This window comes from Suillus clintonianus (assembly GCF_016758775.1).
Source record: "Suillus clintonianus strain FC179 chromosome Unknown DEU56scaffold_109, whole genome shotgun sequence".
In the NCBI taxonomy this organism is placed as follows: domain Eukaryota; kingdom Fungi; phylum Basidiomycota; class Agaricomycetes; order Boletales; family Suillaceae; genus Suillus; species Suillus clintonianus.
This window is the reverse complement of record NW_024539333.1, coordinates 104,907-121,002: the sequence shown is the minus strand read 5'-3', so window position 1 is coordinate 121,002 and position 16,096 is coordinate 104,907. Positions and strand designations below refer to the sequence as shown.

Below are 16,096 nucleotides of genomic sequence, written 5' to 3'. Positions count from 1 at the left end.
GCATCTCCATCGCTGAGCGCATGACAATAAATATCTTCCACCATAGCAATGGTGTCCCTCATGCTCCTGCACACTTGTTCTGCGGCACGCCACTCGTCACAAACCCCACACAATTGGAGGATACCGTCTTGTCCTCGACTAGCCCTGTCAAGGAAGTCTTCGATGCTCGACATCGCGCGCTTGAGAATCTCTCTATCCCCGTGAGTTCCGGGAGCATCTGGGATAGACTTTCGTGTATTCGGCAAGGACGCCCAAGGTGAATATTTGCGGAGATTTGATGTGCGCCATGAAGTCGTCTTTAGCATACTTCACCACGGCAATACATTCATCTAATGTCCCTCTGATATTTATATTAAAAACACAGCGACAATAATAATATTCAGCACGTACATTGATTCATCGTCATCGCTCGCACACTCGTCACTGCCATCGTTGCCCTTATCCAAGTTGTCACCCGCACCCTTGTTGTCGCTGCTGTCATCGTCCTTTCGACGGTTTTTGTTGAGGTGGTATTTCTCTCTTCTCTTTGCAAGGATCTCCTCACGGCACCTGCATCTGTAATCAGGGCATCGTAGGCTGAACGAAATAGACGATACTTACTTAGTGTAGTACCGGGAACGCTTGGCTCTCATAGCCTGAAGCTTAGCCGCATCGGTTTTATATTTAGTTGGGGGGGCCATAGCGAGCAACGGTGTCGTTTGCGGTGTCGTTTGGTGTGGTGGAGAGAAAAAAGAGGATGAGCTTCGGATGCTTCGATTTGTGGTTGGACTGTATTGAGTTAAGAGCCTCCATTGGTTCGTCGGACCGTATAGATTACGAGCCTCCGTTCAAATGTCGATGGCCCATGCATGTGCTGAGAACACGCTGTAGATAAAAGGAACTGCTGTAAGTGCAGTGCATGGCATGTATGATAATCAGCACATCTACTCATTGTGAGACAATGTGCACACACCTGCTAAAGCATCACTGCCAGTGCAGCGCAAGTGGAGCGTTATCGGATGGACCTTAATCCGCAATTCAATATTGAAGTTTCAAGTGGAGTGAACTGACCTTGCTGAGTCGTTATTCAGTGACTTACTATTGTGATACGAGTAGTCGTTAATCATCACCGGAGTAGGTTGGACATGTAGGTCGGACCTTAATAGCTTTACCTGTAAAGTAGTACTACTGAATCCTGATCTAATCATGGTAGGACCGCAATGAGTTTCAAGTTAAGTTGTCCGGTTCAGAATGAACTATGCTCACTCACAATTTGATGCTGAACATGCAGCAGACATGACTGAGCTACTAGGACACATCATACCTCAACCGATTTCTTGGGCGATGATACGTCTGGAGGAGATATCACTGCATACTAGTAGCATGGTAGGACCATATTGACTGCAATTCAATGTACCGATCGCTAACTTTAACTTCTCACATAAGCAAGCGCTCTCACAAGCCGACTCATCCGTAAGTGAATGATATTGTTCAAATGTTCAAACATGGCGCTCACAGAATATTTACAGGTAAGTATCATACGGACTAACTACTGGTATGCACCGACACTCACTAGGTTGAAGCACTGTTACCTTCCGGTCCAGGCCCTGCTTTGATGATCAAGTGCTTCCGAGTCTGCTTCGGTGGCGCTTCCTACAGCGTCTATGTAGGTCTATGTCCCTCAGGTCCGCCTTGTGGCTATTTGTTGCTATGGGTTGGGCTGATCTTTTTCAGAACATTACATGTGAAGGTACGGACCGTGCATTTTTTCACCCAGGAGTTTTATATATTTCACGACGAGACACAGATCAAAGCCTTTATTTTTACAAACACTATGTACAGAGAGATTGTAGATATCAAGGTTGAAAATATCATTGTACTAAATAGCATCGTTTTGTGGGTCTGCCGGAGATGGTAATGTGGATGTCGCATCTGAGAAACGAGGATCCTCTGAATTAAATTAGATTCAAAACGTCAAAAAAGAGTGACTGGTAGTGAAGGCGGTGATTCGGTCTAGCGATAGGCGGTGATTCGGTCTAGCGATTCGGTCCTGCGATTCGGTCCATCGAAAATGGGCTCTATGATATTCAAAGGACGAAGACGAAGAAAAACATCCCTCCTCCCTCCCTAACTCACTACGTACTGACCCTCAGGTCTGACCGCTGTATGTGCCAGGATGCTGTCCCTCTGCTCCTACTGATCTCAGTAATAGATGCCTCAAAAATGGACGAGCAACGAGCAAGAGGAATTTCTCACCTCTATGTTGGAAGAATTTCGCACGCGCGCCGCAGGCAAGAAATACGAGGAGTTCTGGAAAAAAGTCAACAAATCATTTTTTGAGAAATGGCCAGAGCGAAGGGCCCTCTTTGGTGACTTGCCTGCTGACCACTGTCCTTACGCCAGATCAAGTAAAAGATTTGGCAAACACTGTGGAAAGTCGTGAACAGGTAAGCACTACCATCTGCGAGCATGCGAAACACACGTACCAACTCATTTTGATTAGCAAATAACTACATGGTACCGTTGGCGGAAAAACCCTGCTCGCCTGGGCCGCACGAGTGGTGTTAAAGGAGCTTTGAAGTTCGACACTGTGTTAGCTGGTGGTGTGGAACTTAAGGGGACCCGCGCACCGCAAAAACTGGACATTTACTCCTACAAATACTATGAAGAAAAAGTCAAGGACACCGCAGATGCCGAAATCAGAGTACAGAATGTTACTCACCGCGGGCCAAAGCTGAATAAGCGCCGTGAGGTCACGCGCCGTTTGTACTCTGAAGAATGCGAGGACATCAAGAATAAGGTTGAAAGGCGTTACCAGAAGGCAAAGGCAAAGCATGCAAAAGCACGTTTACGCCAGAAGTCGGGGAAGATGCAAAAAATTGACGACGCAACCAAGATTAAGTACAGTACTTCTGTCGTTGATTACATGGTCGTATCTGAAGCGCATTTAAAAACTGCAGGGCCATCCGTGAGCTCGGTCCTATGCTTGATCGGATCCTTAAATACCTTGCACATGCCACGGGTGGGTGGAAGTTCACAATCCTTATGGGAGGGAAGGATCCTAGCACTGGAGAGGTGTCTGTGTTCAAGTGAGTGATGCGTGATAGTTGATGAGGAAGTGCGCTTACCTAATATTATGAAGCTATCATGTTGGCGAACTTGAGAGTGGGGCACAATTTGATCAGACTTACGCCAAATTTGATGTGGTGCAGGCTGCATTCCTAGCCTTCGTCAAAGACGCTCTCGGTACGTCCATATAAGTGTCAGTTCGAAAGCATGCACTGACCTTTTCACTAGCATTTGAGTCGACACTGCCCCAAGACTCAGATGCTGAGGATGCAGAAGATTCATCATCAGACTCGCATGATGGTTCAGATGAGGAGTGGGCGACAACGAGCGGCAGTGAGCATAGTGAGGAGGGGGCGACAACGAGTGGCAGTGAGCATGGTGATCGTCGTGTGGAAGAAGAGGACTTGGATGATCTCCTACCAAACAGCGCCCATCGAATCAACACTGCGGGCATGTACCGGATGACTCCTCAGTCTGAGTCATCCATCGACGATTTTGGCGCCGCCATAGCATCAACTGATGCATTACTTCCATGTGCGCAAATCTTGGGTGATGCATCATCTGGTTCTCAGCTCCCGAGTGATTCCCACTTGGCTTCGTTCAACAACCCTCCCAACCTACCCGTGTTTGACCACGAAGTGTTTACTGCTCTCATCAATGACCCAGATTTCAACATCAGCATTCTGGAAGCTCTCCCCGAAGCCCCCCCCCTTCAATCCAACCCATATCCTGAAGTCTTTATCCCTCCAGCTCCTCGCACTGATGACATATCATCTACACAATATCCTGAAGTCTTTATCCCTCCGGCTCCTCGCGCTGATGATACATCATCTAACCAATATTCCCAAGTCATTATCCTCTCCGGCTCCTCACGCCCATGATGCATCATCTACTCGATATCCCGAAGTTGTTATCCCTCCGGCTCCTCCCGCTGATGATGCATCATTTGCCCAATATTCGCAAGTCGTTATCCCTCCGGCTCCTGATACATCATCTGCCCAATATTCGCAAGTCATTATCCCTCCGGCTCCTCCCGCTGATGATGCATCATCTGCCCAATATTCTCAAGTCGTAATCCCTCCGGCTCCTCGTGCCGATGTTGAAAATATGGGAACACCCAATGAATCTGATGGTGCTGGCGCTGCACCAACTTCATCAGTCCAAGCTGGAGCTGAGCGTCGTCGTGGAAGGCGCACACAACAACGTTCACAACTGACCGTGCCCACTTCCTCGGCAGATGAAATCCAACCACTCCCAGATGGGCATCGCCGAGTGCGCAAACCCTTCAATGCAAGAGAACGTGACAACGATATTGGCGGGCCAACGAAGTAAGTCGGTCCTTTATGTGCTTCAAGTTGCATCGCACTGATGACTACATCCTAGGCGCGCTCGGCATACATAATCAGTAAAATAGTGTCTCATCTACATATCTTGTTGCAAGTATCCATGTCAGTAATAGTGATTAAATTGAATGTTTCTTGTTGTACAATGATCGAGAACGAAATGTAAATATGCGCTATCATATTGTTCAGAATTTGTTCTGCATGCCCGGTGCAAGCAGACGTACAGGAAGACGCTCAGTTCGAAGTTCATACATTCAAGGCGCAGCGGTGTTTCAGTTCTGCGGGATAAATTCGTCCTTACATACATATTTTAGAAAGGGAGCTGGACTTGTGATAAAATTTTGAAAAATGACGTCATGGACGTATTTGACTTGAGCGCAAGCTTCAGTGAAGACTGTGGAAAGGTAAGAGGTCTCCCAAAAACGAGTTAGATAGCCGGATGGCCAGACGGATGCCTGGATCTAGTGTAGGTAAGCAAGGTACAGCATAGGTAAGCAAGGTACAGACAACGGAAGCAAGGTACAGACAATGGAAGCAAGGTACCGGGTATAATGCCAGCGAACGGATGCTGGGTGCAGCCCAATTTGGTGCGGGATGGTGATGCATCACATTCCCAATAGGGTTGAGGTTGATGCATTGGGATCCACCATGATCCACCACTGCTCGCTATCATAGTTGATGCATCATCAAAATCTGCTAGTTAGCCTGTTTTGATGCATCATTATGACAGTATAGCCTGTGCTGTTTGGAAACCTTTTTTGTACAAGTATATGTATGCGTTGGCCTGGGAATGATTGCAATGTTTATCTGGCTGGAGACAACGCTTCGGATTCCGGAAACATTGCTGTGTAACATGTGACACCTGCAGCTGCGGTTCAAAGTTTATCCACTGTATGATGTGTTGCCGATTTTGAATCTACTGGTCTTCTCTTATGGTGGCCTCTCACGCAAAAGGATATGCTTATTTCTACATGCACACCTGAAACTGGAGACTGGAAAGATCGTACTAACTTCAACACGATCTAGAACAACAAACATAAATGTACGTTCTTGCTGGTATACTGCTCAGGAAAACACGCCAGCTTGTTCAACCTGAGGAGACGTGCTGCCTGGGTATTGTAAAGACTACCTGCTTCGAGCTTGAGTTTGTGCTGTAATTACTAGGGATGCGACGTGTGAAACGTGCCACAGCGTAAAAGACTCGAGGACGATGAACTTGCGGTGTCGATCGCTATGTTAGAAGAAGAGGTTGGTTGAAGTCCTACGTACGTGCCCATTTAATCATGTGAAATGAAAGCAATCCACCTCCATTCATATAGTAGACACGCCTGCGGGAAATTATCGCTGTCATATTCAGCGAATCTTGCTCATTCGGGCCTACAATGCTTTTTATTTCTCGGTTCTGCGCTTTGTAGGAAGTCCCAGAACTGGGCTTCGTTGAAAGGGATGGCGAGATCTTGAGAGATCTCAGGGTCATGGATCATTAGTTGGCTCGTTGGGTTGCATTCTATGCTCACACTTTCACTTCCTTTCTAATTTATGTGCATCACCCTCAGTCCCACCAATCCAATGCGAAACCACGGGCAGTCACCGCACCATTTAGGCACGACTCTTCACCTTCCTCACGACTTCGGTCACGGGAACTAGTTGGAGGCGTGAGGATGGATTGACTCGGAGGGAGTACCAGGAAACGATGTCGCAAATATTCGAATATACACAATATCATCGAGTAACAAATGACTTTGCTGAAGACTGTAATAGAAAACAACACTGCAAAAGCGAACGCGAACGCGAAAACAAGAGAGCAGAAGAGTACGTGACGGATGTAACAGGGTAGTTCAGTGATTCCTACTACTCAGGGTGCAACGTAAACAAATGAGAATACATTACAAAGAACCCGTGAAACCGTGCAGGATGAAAGCAAAGCAATACAGCAGGAACTACACACCGATATGAATGAAAACCATCCTCTGCTCGAGCGGTACCTTCGTCTTCACAGCGTTTGTAGCACGGTTGAGTGCCCAAGCTGCCTTCGTACAGTCTATGACACCATCCTCCAGGTCTTCAAACATCTTCTCGTAAAAAGCTTCCACGACGTGTTTTGCGAGAGCGTCACTGACCCCCCACAGCGTGCCAACCACGCTCTTGAACCCCGAAAACTGGAGTCCAGCTGCGAGGTGAATGGCTTCGTCAGGCATCTCTTCATCACCGACGGCGGTATGACACGCCGATAAGAATGCGAACTCGGCGTGCGGAATATCTTTCTCCATGATGTCGAGTAGCGTAATGGGTTTGTCTCTCATGGCGAAATATGAGTTATAAGGCTGCTCAAGATCTTGCTTCCCGTGACAAGCGAGGTGCACCCAAGTGTTGCACTGCAAAGCGTTGAGCGCACCTGCTTGCGTGGCTTCGTCTTTCGAAATATTAGTGAACTTGATGTTGGGAGGAACGAGTGTATGGACAAGCTCAAGCTCGCTGTCAACAGCCGGGAGCACGTCACCTTGCCCTGCGCCTGGTTGACTTTGTCCGATCGCCGCGAAGGACGGAGTTGCACGCGTCTTCATCGCCTGCCGAGCTCTGATAAGAGCTGAAAGTGTGGGTGTATAAGAGCAGATGTAGAGATCCTCCAGGCACGACTCGCTCCCAGAGCGATCTGCATTCATTCGGAAGGGGTTAGCTGCATGGAGAGGGATAGATGTGAAGGCTGCCGTCGGGCACAGCCATATTCGAGAGCGGTGCTGCAATTTCAGGTCATGCTGGAGGACGTTCACGATGGGTAGCATGATCTCGTCCCACACTATCCGCAAGAGCACTCGCAATTTCTTCCTTGGCTCCTCTGGGCGCATACGAGCCGTATGCCGGATTGCCGTAGCAAAATCGTCTTTGAGCTTCTCTAGATGTGGTAGAGTGATGCGCGGGAAGCGAACATGATGGGGCTCTCCTGACGTCGGGACAACGATGGCACTGCATGAGTATTTGCTGGCAATGAGGATGATGACCAGGCCATTGCGAGCTGCCACTTGCAAGTCTTCATACAAAGGTGGAAGTAGGAACCGCGAGAAACCTCGAAGATCACGTATCTCAGCTACCACAGCATCCCATTGCCTTGTAAGTCTCCTGTACTCTGTTGCTGCTCGATCAGCAGCAGCTCTGTCGGTGATGGCTGCAGAACCTTGAGCGGCGTTGGAAACGCGCTTGCTCAGCTCCGAAAATTTGCGGGCTAGATGTGGATGTCCCGATTCGAGTTCTTCAATTGGAGTTTTGAGTCGAGAGGCCAGAGACCATTGCTGGCCACGGCCCTGCTCCGCAAGTTCGGCCGCGCGTCGGAGATTGTCACTGCGGATGGCACACGATGCTGCGTCTACAGGTAGTGATCTGGCAAAGTGGAAGTCAGTGGCAGCTTCGCGGCGTGAGGTGGTTGATGATCGCATTCCCAAATGAGCATCCAGAAGCTCGAAAAATGTTGAGTAAGCCTCCAGTACGGATCCATCACCATGCTGCTCCGCTGTGGCAGTCCAATCATATGACACAAGGATGCGCTGCGGCAAGCCATGGGTAGGGTGTCTTGATGCCAGTCTGTAGTTCTCTACAGCGAGCGACAAATCAGTGGGGTTGTGTTGTACCTGGTAACGAGACAGATAGGCTTCCTGCAGCCACAACAAACTGAAGTGTCGATCCGGGTGCAGTAAAGGCAAAATCACCAATGACTCTTGGCAGAGTCGAATAGCTTCCTCGACATCCTCATTCTGCCGAGTTCGAGTGAACCGAGAGCAGAGCACCGCGCTCAAATTGAAAAGAGTTCTATGGTGCTTTAGATCATCATCAAGCAGTTTTATCCGAAGACATTCGCGATACAGATCAATGGCCTCGTTAAGATTCTCGATGACCTGCGATTTGTCATATCTCTCTTTGAGCGTGAGGGCAAGGTTATTAAGCGTGATGCCACGACCTGGATGCCCAGGTGGGCACAACATCAGTGCCTCGCGATAGAGGCTGACAGCTCGGTTGATGTCATCAACGTCACCGTGTTTCCGGAAACGGGTGCGGAGGGCGCTCCCTAGGTTGTCCAATGAGAAATCACGACATTTGTGCCCAACAGGACGCATGCGCAGCGCTTCTTCATGCATGGAGATGACCTCGTCGAGGTCATGAGATTTGCCTTGGTGTTCAAAGCGGGATTCGAGTGAGACGGCCAAGTTGTTCAGGTAGTCACCACGGTCAGAATGTCCCTCGGGGCACAGAGAAACGGCTTCACGACGAAGTTGTATGCTCTCTTCTAGATCATCAATGCTGCCCCGTTGTTCAAACCGTGTTAAGAGTGACTGTGCAAGCCTGTCGAGGGCCCTGGGACGGTATTTCAGGCCCACAGGGCAGAGCTCGAGCACGACTCGTCGAAGCTGGATGCCTTCGTCAGATGCATCAATCGGAAGATTGACATATTCCTCAATCACATAACCGACCGCACTGTCTACGCCGATGCTACGAAGGTGGGTACCCTCTGGACAGAGGGGCAGTAGCTTGCAGCACAGCTGCAGGGATTCGTGAATGAAGACAGCGGTGCGCTCCTTGCCGTAGCGCCAGTTCAATGCTGCAATGAGATGAAAGAGAGATAGTGTGTGGTTGGGATGGCCCTGCGGACGTAGCGCAAGGGCTTCGCGGAAGAGGGAAGTGGTGGTATCAATGTCTTGCAGATCGTTTTGAATATAGCCTTGAATGCGGGCCCACGCGAGGTTGGTGAGAGCCGCTGCGTGGTCAGGATGGTCGACCGAACAGCGGTCCAGAACCAACTGAAAATGCTCTACAGCACGGTTCAGGTGAGAGACCCTCTTGTGTCTCATGTATCTGAAGAACCGTACATGGCCCGCATCTGTCTCTCGAGCAATCTCGCAGTCTACGAGGGACTACAGTTGTGTTCTGTTAGCAGGAGCTACCAGCAGAGGTCAGTGTCACTCACATCAAATAGTGCGCCGTCCTGATTATCACAAGCGTGTACAATAGCGGCCTTCAGCGTGAGCGAAGGATTGATACCATGAACAGGTGGGAATGACAATTCTACGGAGTGTGAGTATATATACATGAATGAGCAGTAGATTACTCACCGAATGGCTCATCTCCATGATCGAGCAACTCATCCCACGATGTATGAAGTTGTCCAATGACTTCTCCATTGCCCAGCATTCGATCGACCTCGTAGGACGCTCTAATCTCCAATGATAATGAAGGTGATGCCTGTGTTCTATAAACCGAGGATGAGTACTCGAATCGCGCCCGAAAGTTTCGAGAGACTTTACAGGATCACGGAATCTCCCCATGCTACAGATTTTTCGGATGACAAGACTTTGACGGATGATTTCCAGCGTGGCCTTGAGTCGACATTGATGGACACGTAAATGCCTGCGGGTATGCGACCAGAAGGGACTTGAAGGTTTTTTGCGCTTCTGACTGTAGATAGAGTGTGAGGATCTCAAAGAGATACAAAGGTGATACGGAGTGACCCACCTTCAAGTCTGATGTATTGCCTTGCAATGCTAGTAGGCGTGATGGTGTGACGAAACAAACGACGGACAGCACGGTTCATCGGAGATTGAGTGGGGTACAGAATGAGCGGTAGGACAAGATGGGCTGGTAATATGGGGACTGTGGATGGAGTTTGGCTGAGAGGGAGATAAGAGGTTAAGGGTTTAGGTGATGACTGCACGTGTGTTGTTGAGGACTGTTCGGCACGATAGACGCTGGTGTGATTAGATGAGACCAAAGATGACCGAGTAGAATTAACGGGAGAACCTGTGCGTGGGGAATGCGGATGTTGGACACAATCAGCAAAAGTGGCACGCCAACGTTATGCGATACTCTGAGCGTCCTGTGATGTTGGCTACTCACGACTCATTTAGCACACCAAGGCAAAATGTAGCATCGAGTTTATTTCCTAGGTTAATGCAAACGATGCATCCAGAAAAGCCGAATGATTATGTGTGAGTACGATGGAGCTAACAATGCCGTGGGGGAAGGTAACACAAGGGACAGTTTGCGAGAATCGGATCTAGATGATATAGCTGAATGCGACGATACAGCGAGTGATGAATTCGAGCATGAATGTGCCCTGGAACAAGAGTCAGAAGCAATAGCATCAGTCTTTACAATACCCAGGCAGCATGTCTGCCGTTGAACAAGCTGGCGTATTTTCCTGAGTGATACCAGCAAGTGTCACCCAGTCCATTTCTTGGTTCGAACTTTTCATCAACCGCTTGGGCACGACCACCCATTCCACGCCGTTTCGCCGACATTGAACATAGTACGCAAGAGTCAATTCGCCAAGGAGAGAATGCAATTGAAGCAGCACATACACACCGTCAGGACTCAGGATAAGCGTAGGCCCAATTTCACCGTTCTCACGATGTGAAATATGATTTGAAATGGGGACTTCTCACAGACTACTTCAAGTTCCTTCTGCGCGTTCTTAGGCAGTGCTGGGAACATGTTAGGGCGACCACGCAGATAAAGATGGTACAGAGTGTATAGCTTGGAGGGTTGGTTCAAATGGATGTTTATACGCTCTTGGATTGACCTGCAGAGGGATGGTTAGGATGAGATGATTATTTCAGACTCGTTGTCCCACATATCATACATGGTTTGTGAATCTCATTCACTGTAGTGAAGACACAGGCCTTATGCACCAACGGATCACTGCGATTAATAATCCAATTTTGTCAATGTCAAAAGTAGGTATTGTGCTAAGTACTGCGAAGATTGAAGCATGTCCGCTGTGAACATTCATGAATTGAACATACCGCTGCTCAAGCGCTCACGGTGGAAGCTTGTTATCTATCTTGACGTGAAACAGATCAACTTGAAGTCATCCTAGCAGACAAATACCGAATCATTGACTGATGCCAGCATCAAGTCTAATCCAATAGTCTGTCTGCACACCATGTGAGGAACGCCGTAAATAATACAGTGAAAAAAAATGAAATGAAGACAGACTATAGCAAGGTGAACGTGCACGCCGTGAAATAGCGACGGATGTTCGTATTGTTCGATATCCAAGGCTATGTAATGGCGGAGATGGTGCAACGTCCCAGAACACAGTAGAACCAGAATAAGCAGGTAAACACGCGAATAAGTCCTGTATTTCGCCATTATGCTGAATCAACGAGCAGCTCAATAGGGCAAGGGGTCGCATCTACCTATGTGAATGTCGACGGCAGTCCCGCAATATCCATATAAAATATGCGCTTGAAGTTCACGCCTGTCAATTTCATAAGCGAATAGAAGCAAGCATAAAATACGCGCTGGCCTGGCCTTGACCCAGTAGTATAAACCCGGGGTTATTGCAGGCATTATACCACTCGTTTCCACGTCGGATCCGAGTCGTTTGATGCAACATAAGAGAAGTTGAGTGGGACCTGGATATTTAGATGTTTTGGAGTGGAGAGTGTCTTTTCCAAAGTGACAAGTGTCGAATTTCACCCTTGGGCAGAGATGTAGTCGAAACTAAGGGGAATGATATTGGCGGTGGTATCAACTTGGATATCTGCGTGCGCCGGAAAGGAGAAATTGGCTGGGTACCGAGAGAATTCAATGAGAATTGAGGACGAGTGTGACTTACATGGCGCACAACCCAGACAAGAAGATCAGGAACGTTTTGGCGAAGACATGCCTGCGATGCCGAGCTTTCCACTTCTCCTGTCATATCTCTCGTCGACCCGACTTGGCCATGTTTTTCATCTCAGATGACTGCCACTCCGGACCAAGTGCAGGCACCGTAACATATTCTACTGGTGTATGAGCACTGTCGGCATCACCATCTGTCTTGGCACCAGGCGGAGGGAGAGTTTGGGGAAAGTGATTATAAAAAAGCAGTGCAATCTCTGGTCCAAACGATGATGCGTTGAACCCTGCGGATTGTCCTCCCGTTAACATATCATGATTCACCAGCATAGAAGGAAGACACACCATTTTGTGGACGACTGGAGGGTGTGTAATTAGGATTGAGTGGTCCAGGGCATCAAAAGAGCCTCTGGTCCTAGTTGAATTGAATTGATCAACTTGAGTCTTGAAAGCTTGACGCACTGGCAGCGCCGTTTGAGAACAATGTGCCCTATTCAGATGCAGATAACTTACTTTGTGTTGACCCGAGTCCAATATTTCAACACGCATTCTCCGACTTCGACAATCTCCTACTCAGGTCTCAAATTCACATAGTAGAAGCGGAGAAACCTCGCTATGAGAGAAAGGCGGTAGCAGGCTCACGCCATGGCCCCATTTGTATACAATCTGCCTATGTGCCACAGGCCTTGACTCTATCCATGTCTCACGATGTGAAGCAAAGACTCTTCACCAAACAGTACTTTAACGCAAGGCACCTTCGATATGTACGTACAGGCCTTCTATCCCCTCACCCCAAACTCACATCCCAACTTCGCGAACAAACCCACTTTCTCCGTGACTTTCAACTCAAAGACTTCGCACCACAAATCCTCGCGCAGTGCAAAAGTATTTGAACTGGATTGATAGCGGTAGGGTGTTGGACCTTGGTCCGGAGAACTGGGCTTCGTTGAAAGGGATAGCAAGATCTCAGGGTCGTGGATCATAGTTGGCTCGTTGGGTTGCATTTGGTGACTAGGATGGTAGAAAGAATGTACGAGGATTGACGGTGTTTGAGGTATGCCCACACTTTCACTTCCTTTCTAATTCATGCGCATTGCCCTCAGTCCCGTCAATTCAATGCCAGTCCCGTCAATTCAATGCCAGTCCCGTCAATTCAATGCCAGTCCCGTCAATTCAATGCGAAATCACGGCCAAAGGCACGACGCTTGATCATCCGTATTCTTCTCCAGCAACGCATACCGTTGCACCATGTCATTTTTGCGCACCCACGTTCTACTTCTAATGGTGTGGGCAATGGGAGTGTGAATACGCACACCTGATATCCCAAATCCTGCCACACCCGCCCCACCGATCTCACAAGGTAGGCTACTCCACATCATCTTAGTATTATTTATTCACCCTTACGCGCTATCTCAAAAATCCGAAAGTGACTTGTGAGCGCATACCCGCAAGCGTTTACGTGCTCGCCGCTGTTAACTGAAGACATAAATCAGCCGGCCGAATCTTATCATCCACCGAATTTATAGCCTGGTGGGCCGATACTGTGATCTTGTAAAGTATTATGTGGAGACTTTCGGACACAAGTTAAATAAGTACTGATACTCGGCGTGTAGGTTACCAGATGTATTACGTTGCTTACTACTGCAGATCGAGATATCCTTCGAGCTCAGTCCGATACTAGGTTACGGAGAAGTCATTACCGATCTTGAAATGGCATAGGATGAGCTGCCCAATTAATCATATGAGCCTTTCGGTGAGCGACCGGCTTCCCATCCATGCGCATTTAACTTGTCGTACATCTGACCTTTCCAAACGTTCGTGGTGTTGACCCTTCCCTCTCACTGAAGGCTGCTGTTGTGTATGATTGCGAAGATCAGGGCGGTGCACTGTTTCACGTAAGTTCTGAGTGCTACAAGGACCACTCGTCTTGATCTTCAATCAGATCACCCTCAGATTCTTCCATGAACCCCCTCTTCATGTGAAACTATAACGGCCATGGTTTTCCCTCGTTATTTCTTATGCTAACGAAGGTCAATTTCATCTTCATGTCAATGAACGAGGTGCGTCCCGCCGTGTACCGTGTTTCCCAAGTTCATATTCACCTTCCTGACAGTACAAGTCGAGAATAATGTCAGCGACCATGTTCCACGCAATACCACGCACTGATCTTGCAACACAAGCAGTATCATTAGTGCGTTGTGGGACATGAGCCGATTTCAAGCAAGGTGAACGACTGTTTTTGATGCAGCCATCATCATTGACTTTGAATGTCAGCAGCGGCTATTGCAGAGGGAGTCACGATCTCTCAGAGATGATAGATGTACGTCATACTTTTCTCCTAGAGGTTATTCTTTGCGGACGGGAGGTTAAATCGTAAACATTTACATATCCATCGACGTCGACTCGAGAAGACACTGGAAATCAGCCATCAGAGGCTTATCATCTGACAAATCTGTAGCATGGGGCGATGCATCCCTTCTGCCTCGTGATGACAAAAGTAGCCATTGCAAGTGAAGCTAGTATCATTCTTTGTGTTCGCTCGCGAGGAAAAATGTTTGTCAATGTGCAGCACAAAAATGATTTCTCGGCCGGCAGCGACTATACCCTGGCACTTCCATACTCGCTTGCCAGGAACATTCATCAACGTGTTTTCTAGGATCAGGATCGTTTGATCAATTTTACAAAATAATGTTCTCGTCAGCCGTACTAAGTAAGCCTTCTTAACAGAAAGACCCTTCCCCAGAAAGCCATAGCCGTATATCCTCCGAGCACTTGTACATGACTGCAACAACGAAGGTTGCTGCGACAAAACTACCGCGTCTGGTCTGAGAAACAGTTCGTAACTCCTTTTGCAATCTGCTTACATGGTGCCAAAAAAATCCTTGTATGCGGCCGTTTACGAACATTCCTGCGAAGCGAACATCATGTGGCTTCGAATTGACAAACATTCCTGGCGAGCGATCACGAGGAATGGCGACAGGAATGGAAGCCCTTCAACACAAACATTCCTGGCGAGCGAGCACGAGGAATGACGATAGCATGGAAGCCCTTCAACTTTCGTCACGATGCCTGATCACGAGGCGGTGAGTTGCAATTGCAGTTCAGTTTACCAGTATTGAATTGTCATTCGATTCAGGGCGCGTGTGATGCTCGGGACAGCAGAATGCCGAGCCTGCGCAGGATGTGCATATAAACGGTGTGGCAATTACAGGTTTAAAGACAACTCACTCTCGTCCCCTACTTGCCTCCCCAACACCTCGAACGAACCCACAAGTACTCAGCATCATGTCAGACCAATATGTCGTTGAAAATTTCAAATATTCTCAGTTCATGTTGAAGGACGGGGAAAATCCAACGGTAAGCGGGTAGCTAGAGATGGGGTTCCGGTCCTGGTGCTGACGAGTAATATTGATAGTGGAGGGTGACATTCAGGGGCAACGATCTGCATGAAGTGTCCCTCCAGAATGCCACTACCGGGAACTACTTCGCATGGGACGTGAGTTTGTCTGCTAGAACGGGTTCCAATGCAAATCTCATCGAGTCCTTTGCACAAATTCACAGTCTGGCAATGAAGCGATAACACAAGCAAACGAACCCTATTGGTGGCACGTGCCAAAAGGTCCTACGCCAGACGATGTATACATGTGCGTATCAGGCCTTCAATCAAACCCGGTCTCTACTGACGTAGACATCATGTTTATGACGGGTGCAGGTTGCAAGTCAAACTTTATGGAGAATACGTGAATTTGGCGCTTAAATACAATCCAAACGTGAGCTAGCCCACACAGACTGTAGTCCCATACTTCCTGACACTTGTTATGCAGCCGGAGCTTGGCCTCGAGACAGGTCAAGGTGGAGATGAGGCGAAGTGGAGGTTTGTGCCAGCCTGAAGTTGAAGGATGTCAGTTATCGTCTCGCGAGCATGCTATGCCTGTTGATGCAGTCGGACATTCGACTGTCGCGGAGATTAGGCCTAGGCTGCTGTTTGGGAAGCCTTTTTGTACAAGTATATGGAATGCTTTAGAACTCACCTGTCACTGTCATTCTTGTGATAGAGATGGCTCGTGGTCCGAAATGTCTCAGGTGATGGTGCGGGA

The 16,096-nt window shown here is 48.3% G+C and overlaps 5 protein-coding genes across 5 annotated transcripts; 2 read left to right on the top strand and 3 right to left on the bottom strand.

Moving 5' to 3' along the window:
- Positions 1-192: 192 nt before the first annotated feature.
- DEU56DRAFT_917521 (uncharacterized protein) lies at positions 193-680 on the bottom strand (the record flags this gene model as incomplete). The annotated part of the gene is made up of 3 exons (XM_041357997.1): positions 193-340; positions 391-549; positions 601-680. The coding sequence occupies 3 exons, from the start codon at positions 678-680 to the stop codon at positions 193-195; spliced, it is 387 nt and encodes a 128-aa protein (XP_041203570.1).
- Positions 681-2,191: 1,511 nt separating this feature from the next.
- Positions 2,192-4,680, top strand: DEU56DRAFT_760102 (uncharacterized protein; the record flags this gene model as incomplete). The annotated part of the gene is made up of 8 exons (XM_041350392.1): positions 2,192-2,348; positions 2,383-2,426; positions 2,483-2,880; positions 2,940-3,068; positions 3,122-3,225; positions 3,277-3,782; positions 3,841-4,376; positions 4,581-4,680. The coding sequence occupies 8 exons, from the start codon at positions 2,192-2,194 to the stop codon at positions 4,678-4,680; spliced, it is 1,974 nt and encodes a 657-aa protein (XP_041203569.1).
- Positions 4,681-6,265: 1,585 nt separating this feature from the next.
- DEU56DRAFT_893793 (CHAT domain-containing protein) lies at positions 6,266-9,229 on the bottom strand (the record flags this gene model as incomplete). Its single annotated transcript, XM_041356356.1, has 4 exons — positions 6,266-7,272; positions 7,391-7,419; positions 7,515-8,833; positions 8,945-9,229. The coding sequence occupies 4 exons, from the start codon at positions 9,227-9,229 to the stop codon at positions 6,332-6,334; spliced, it is 2,574 nt and encodes an 857-aa protein (XP_041203568.1). The 3' UTR covers positions 6,266-6,331.
- Positions 9,230-13,156: 3,927 nt separating this feature from the next.
- DEU56DRAFT_830244 (uncharacterized protein) lies at positions 13,157-13,975 on the bottom strand. Its single transcript, XM_041354510.1, has 3 exons — positions 13,953-13,975; positions 13,477-13,894; positions 13,157-13,364 (listed from the first exon to the last, which is right to left on the bottom strand). The coding sequence occupies exons 2-3, from the start codon at positions 13,508-13,510 to the stop codon at positions 13,168-13,170; spliced, it is 231 nt and encodes a 76-aa protein (XP_041203567.1). The 5' UTR covers positions 13,511-13,894; positions 13,953-13,975; the 3' UTR covers positions 13,157-13,167.
- Positions 13,976-15,284: 1,309 nt separating this feature from the next.
- DEU56DRAFT_760100 (uncharacterized protein) lies at positions 15,285-15,889 on the top strand (the record flags this gene model as incomplete). The annotated part of the gene is made up of 5 exons (XM_041350391.1): positions 15,285-15,356; positions 15,415-15,495; positions 15,561-15,643; positions 15,712-15,769; positions 15,824-15,889. 5 exons carry the CDS (start codon positions 15,285-15,287, stop codon positions 15,887-15,889), a joined length of 360 nt encoding a protein of 119 aa, XP_041203566.1.
- Between the last annotated feature and the right edge of the window lie 207 nt (positions 15,890-16,096).

Excerpts from the sequence above, each read along its gene's own strand:
- DEU56DRAFT_830244 (XM_041354510.1), bottom strand. The coding sequence starts at position 13,510 with ATGATAAGATTCGGCCGGCTGATTTATGTCTTCA. Across the intron at positions 13,365-13,476 it reads CCGGCTGATTTATGTCTTCA|CCTACCTTGTGAGATCGGTG; the intron begins GTTAACAGCGGC and ends GATGTGGAGTAG.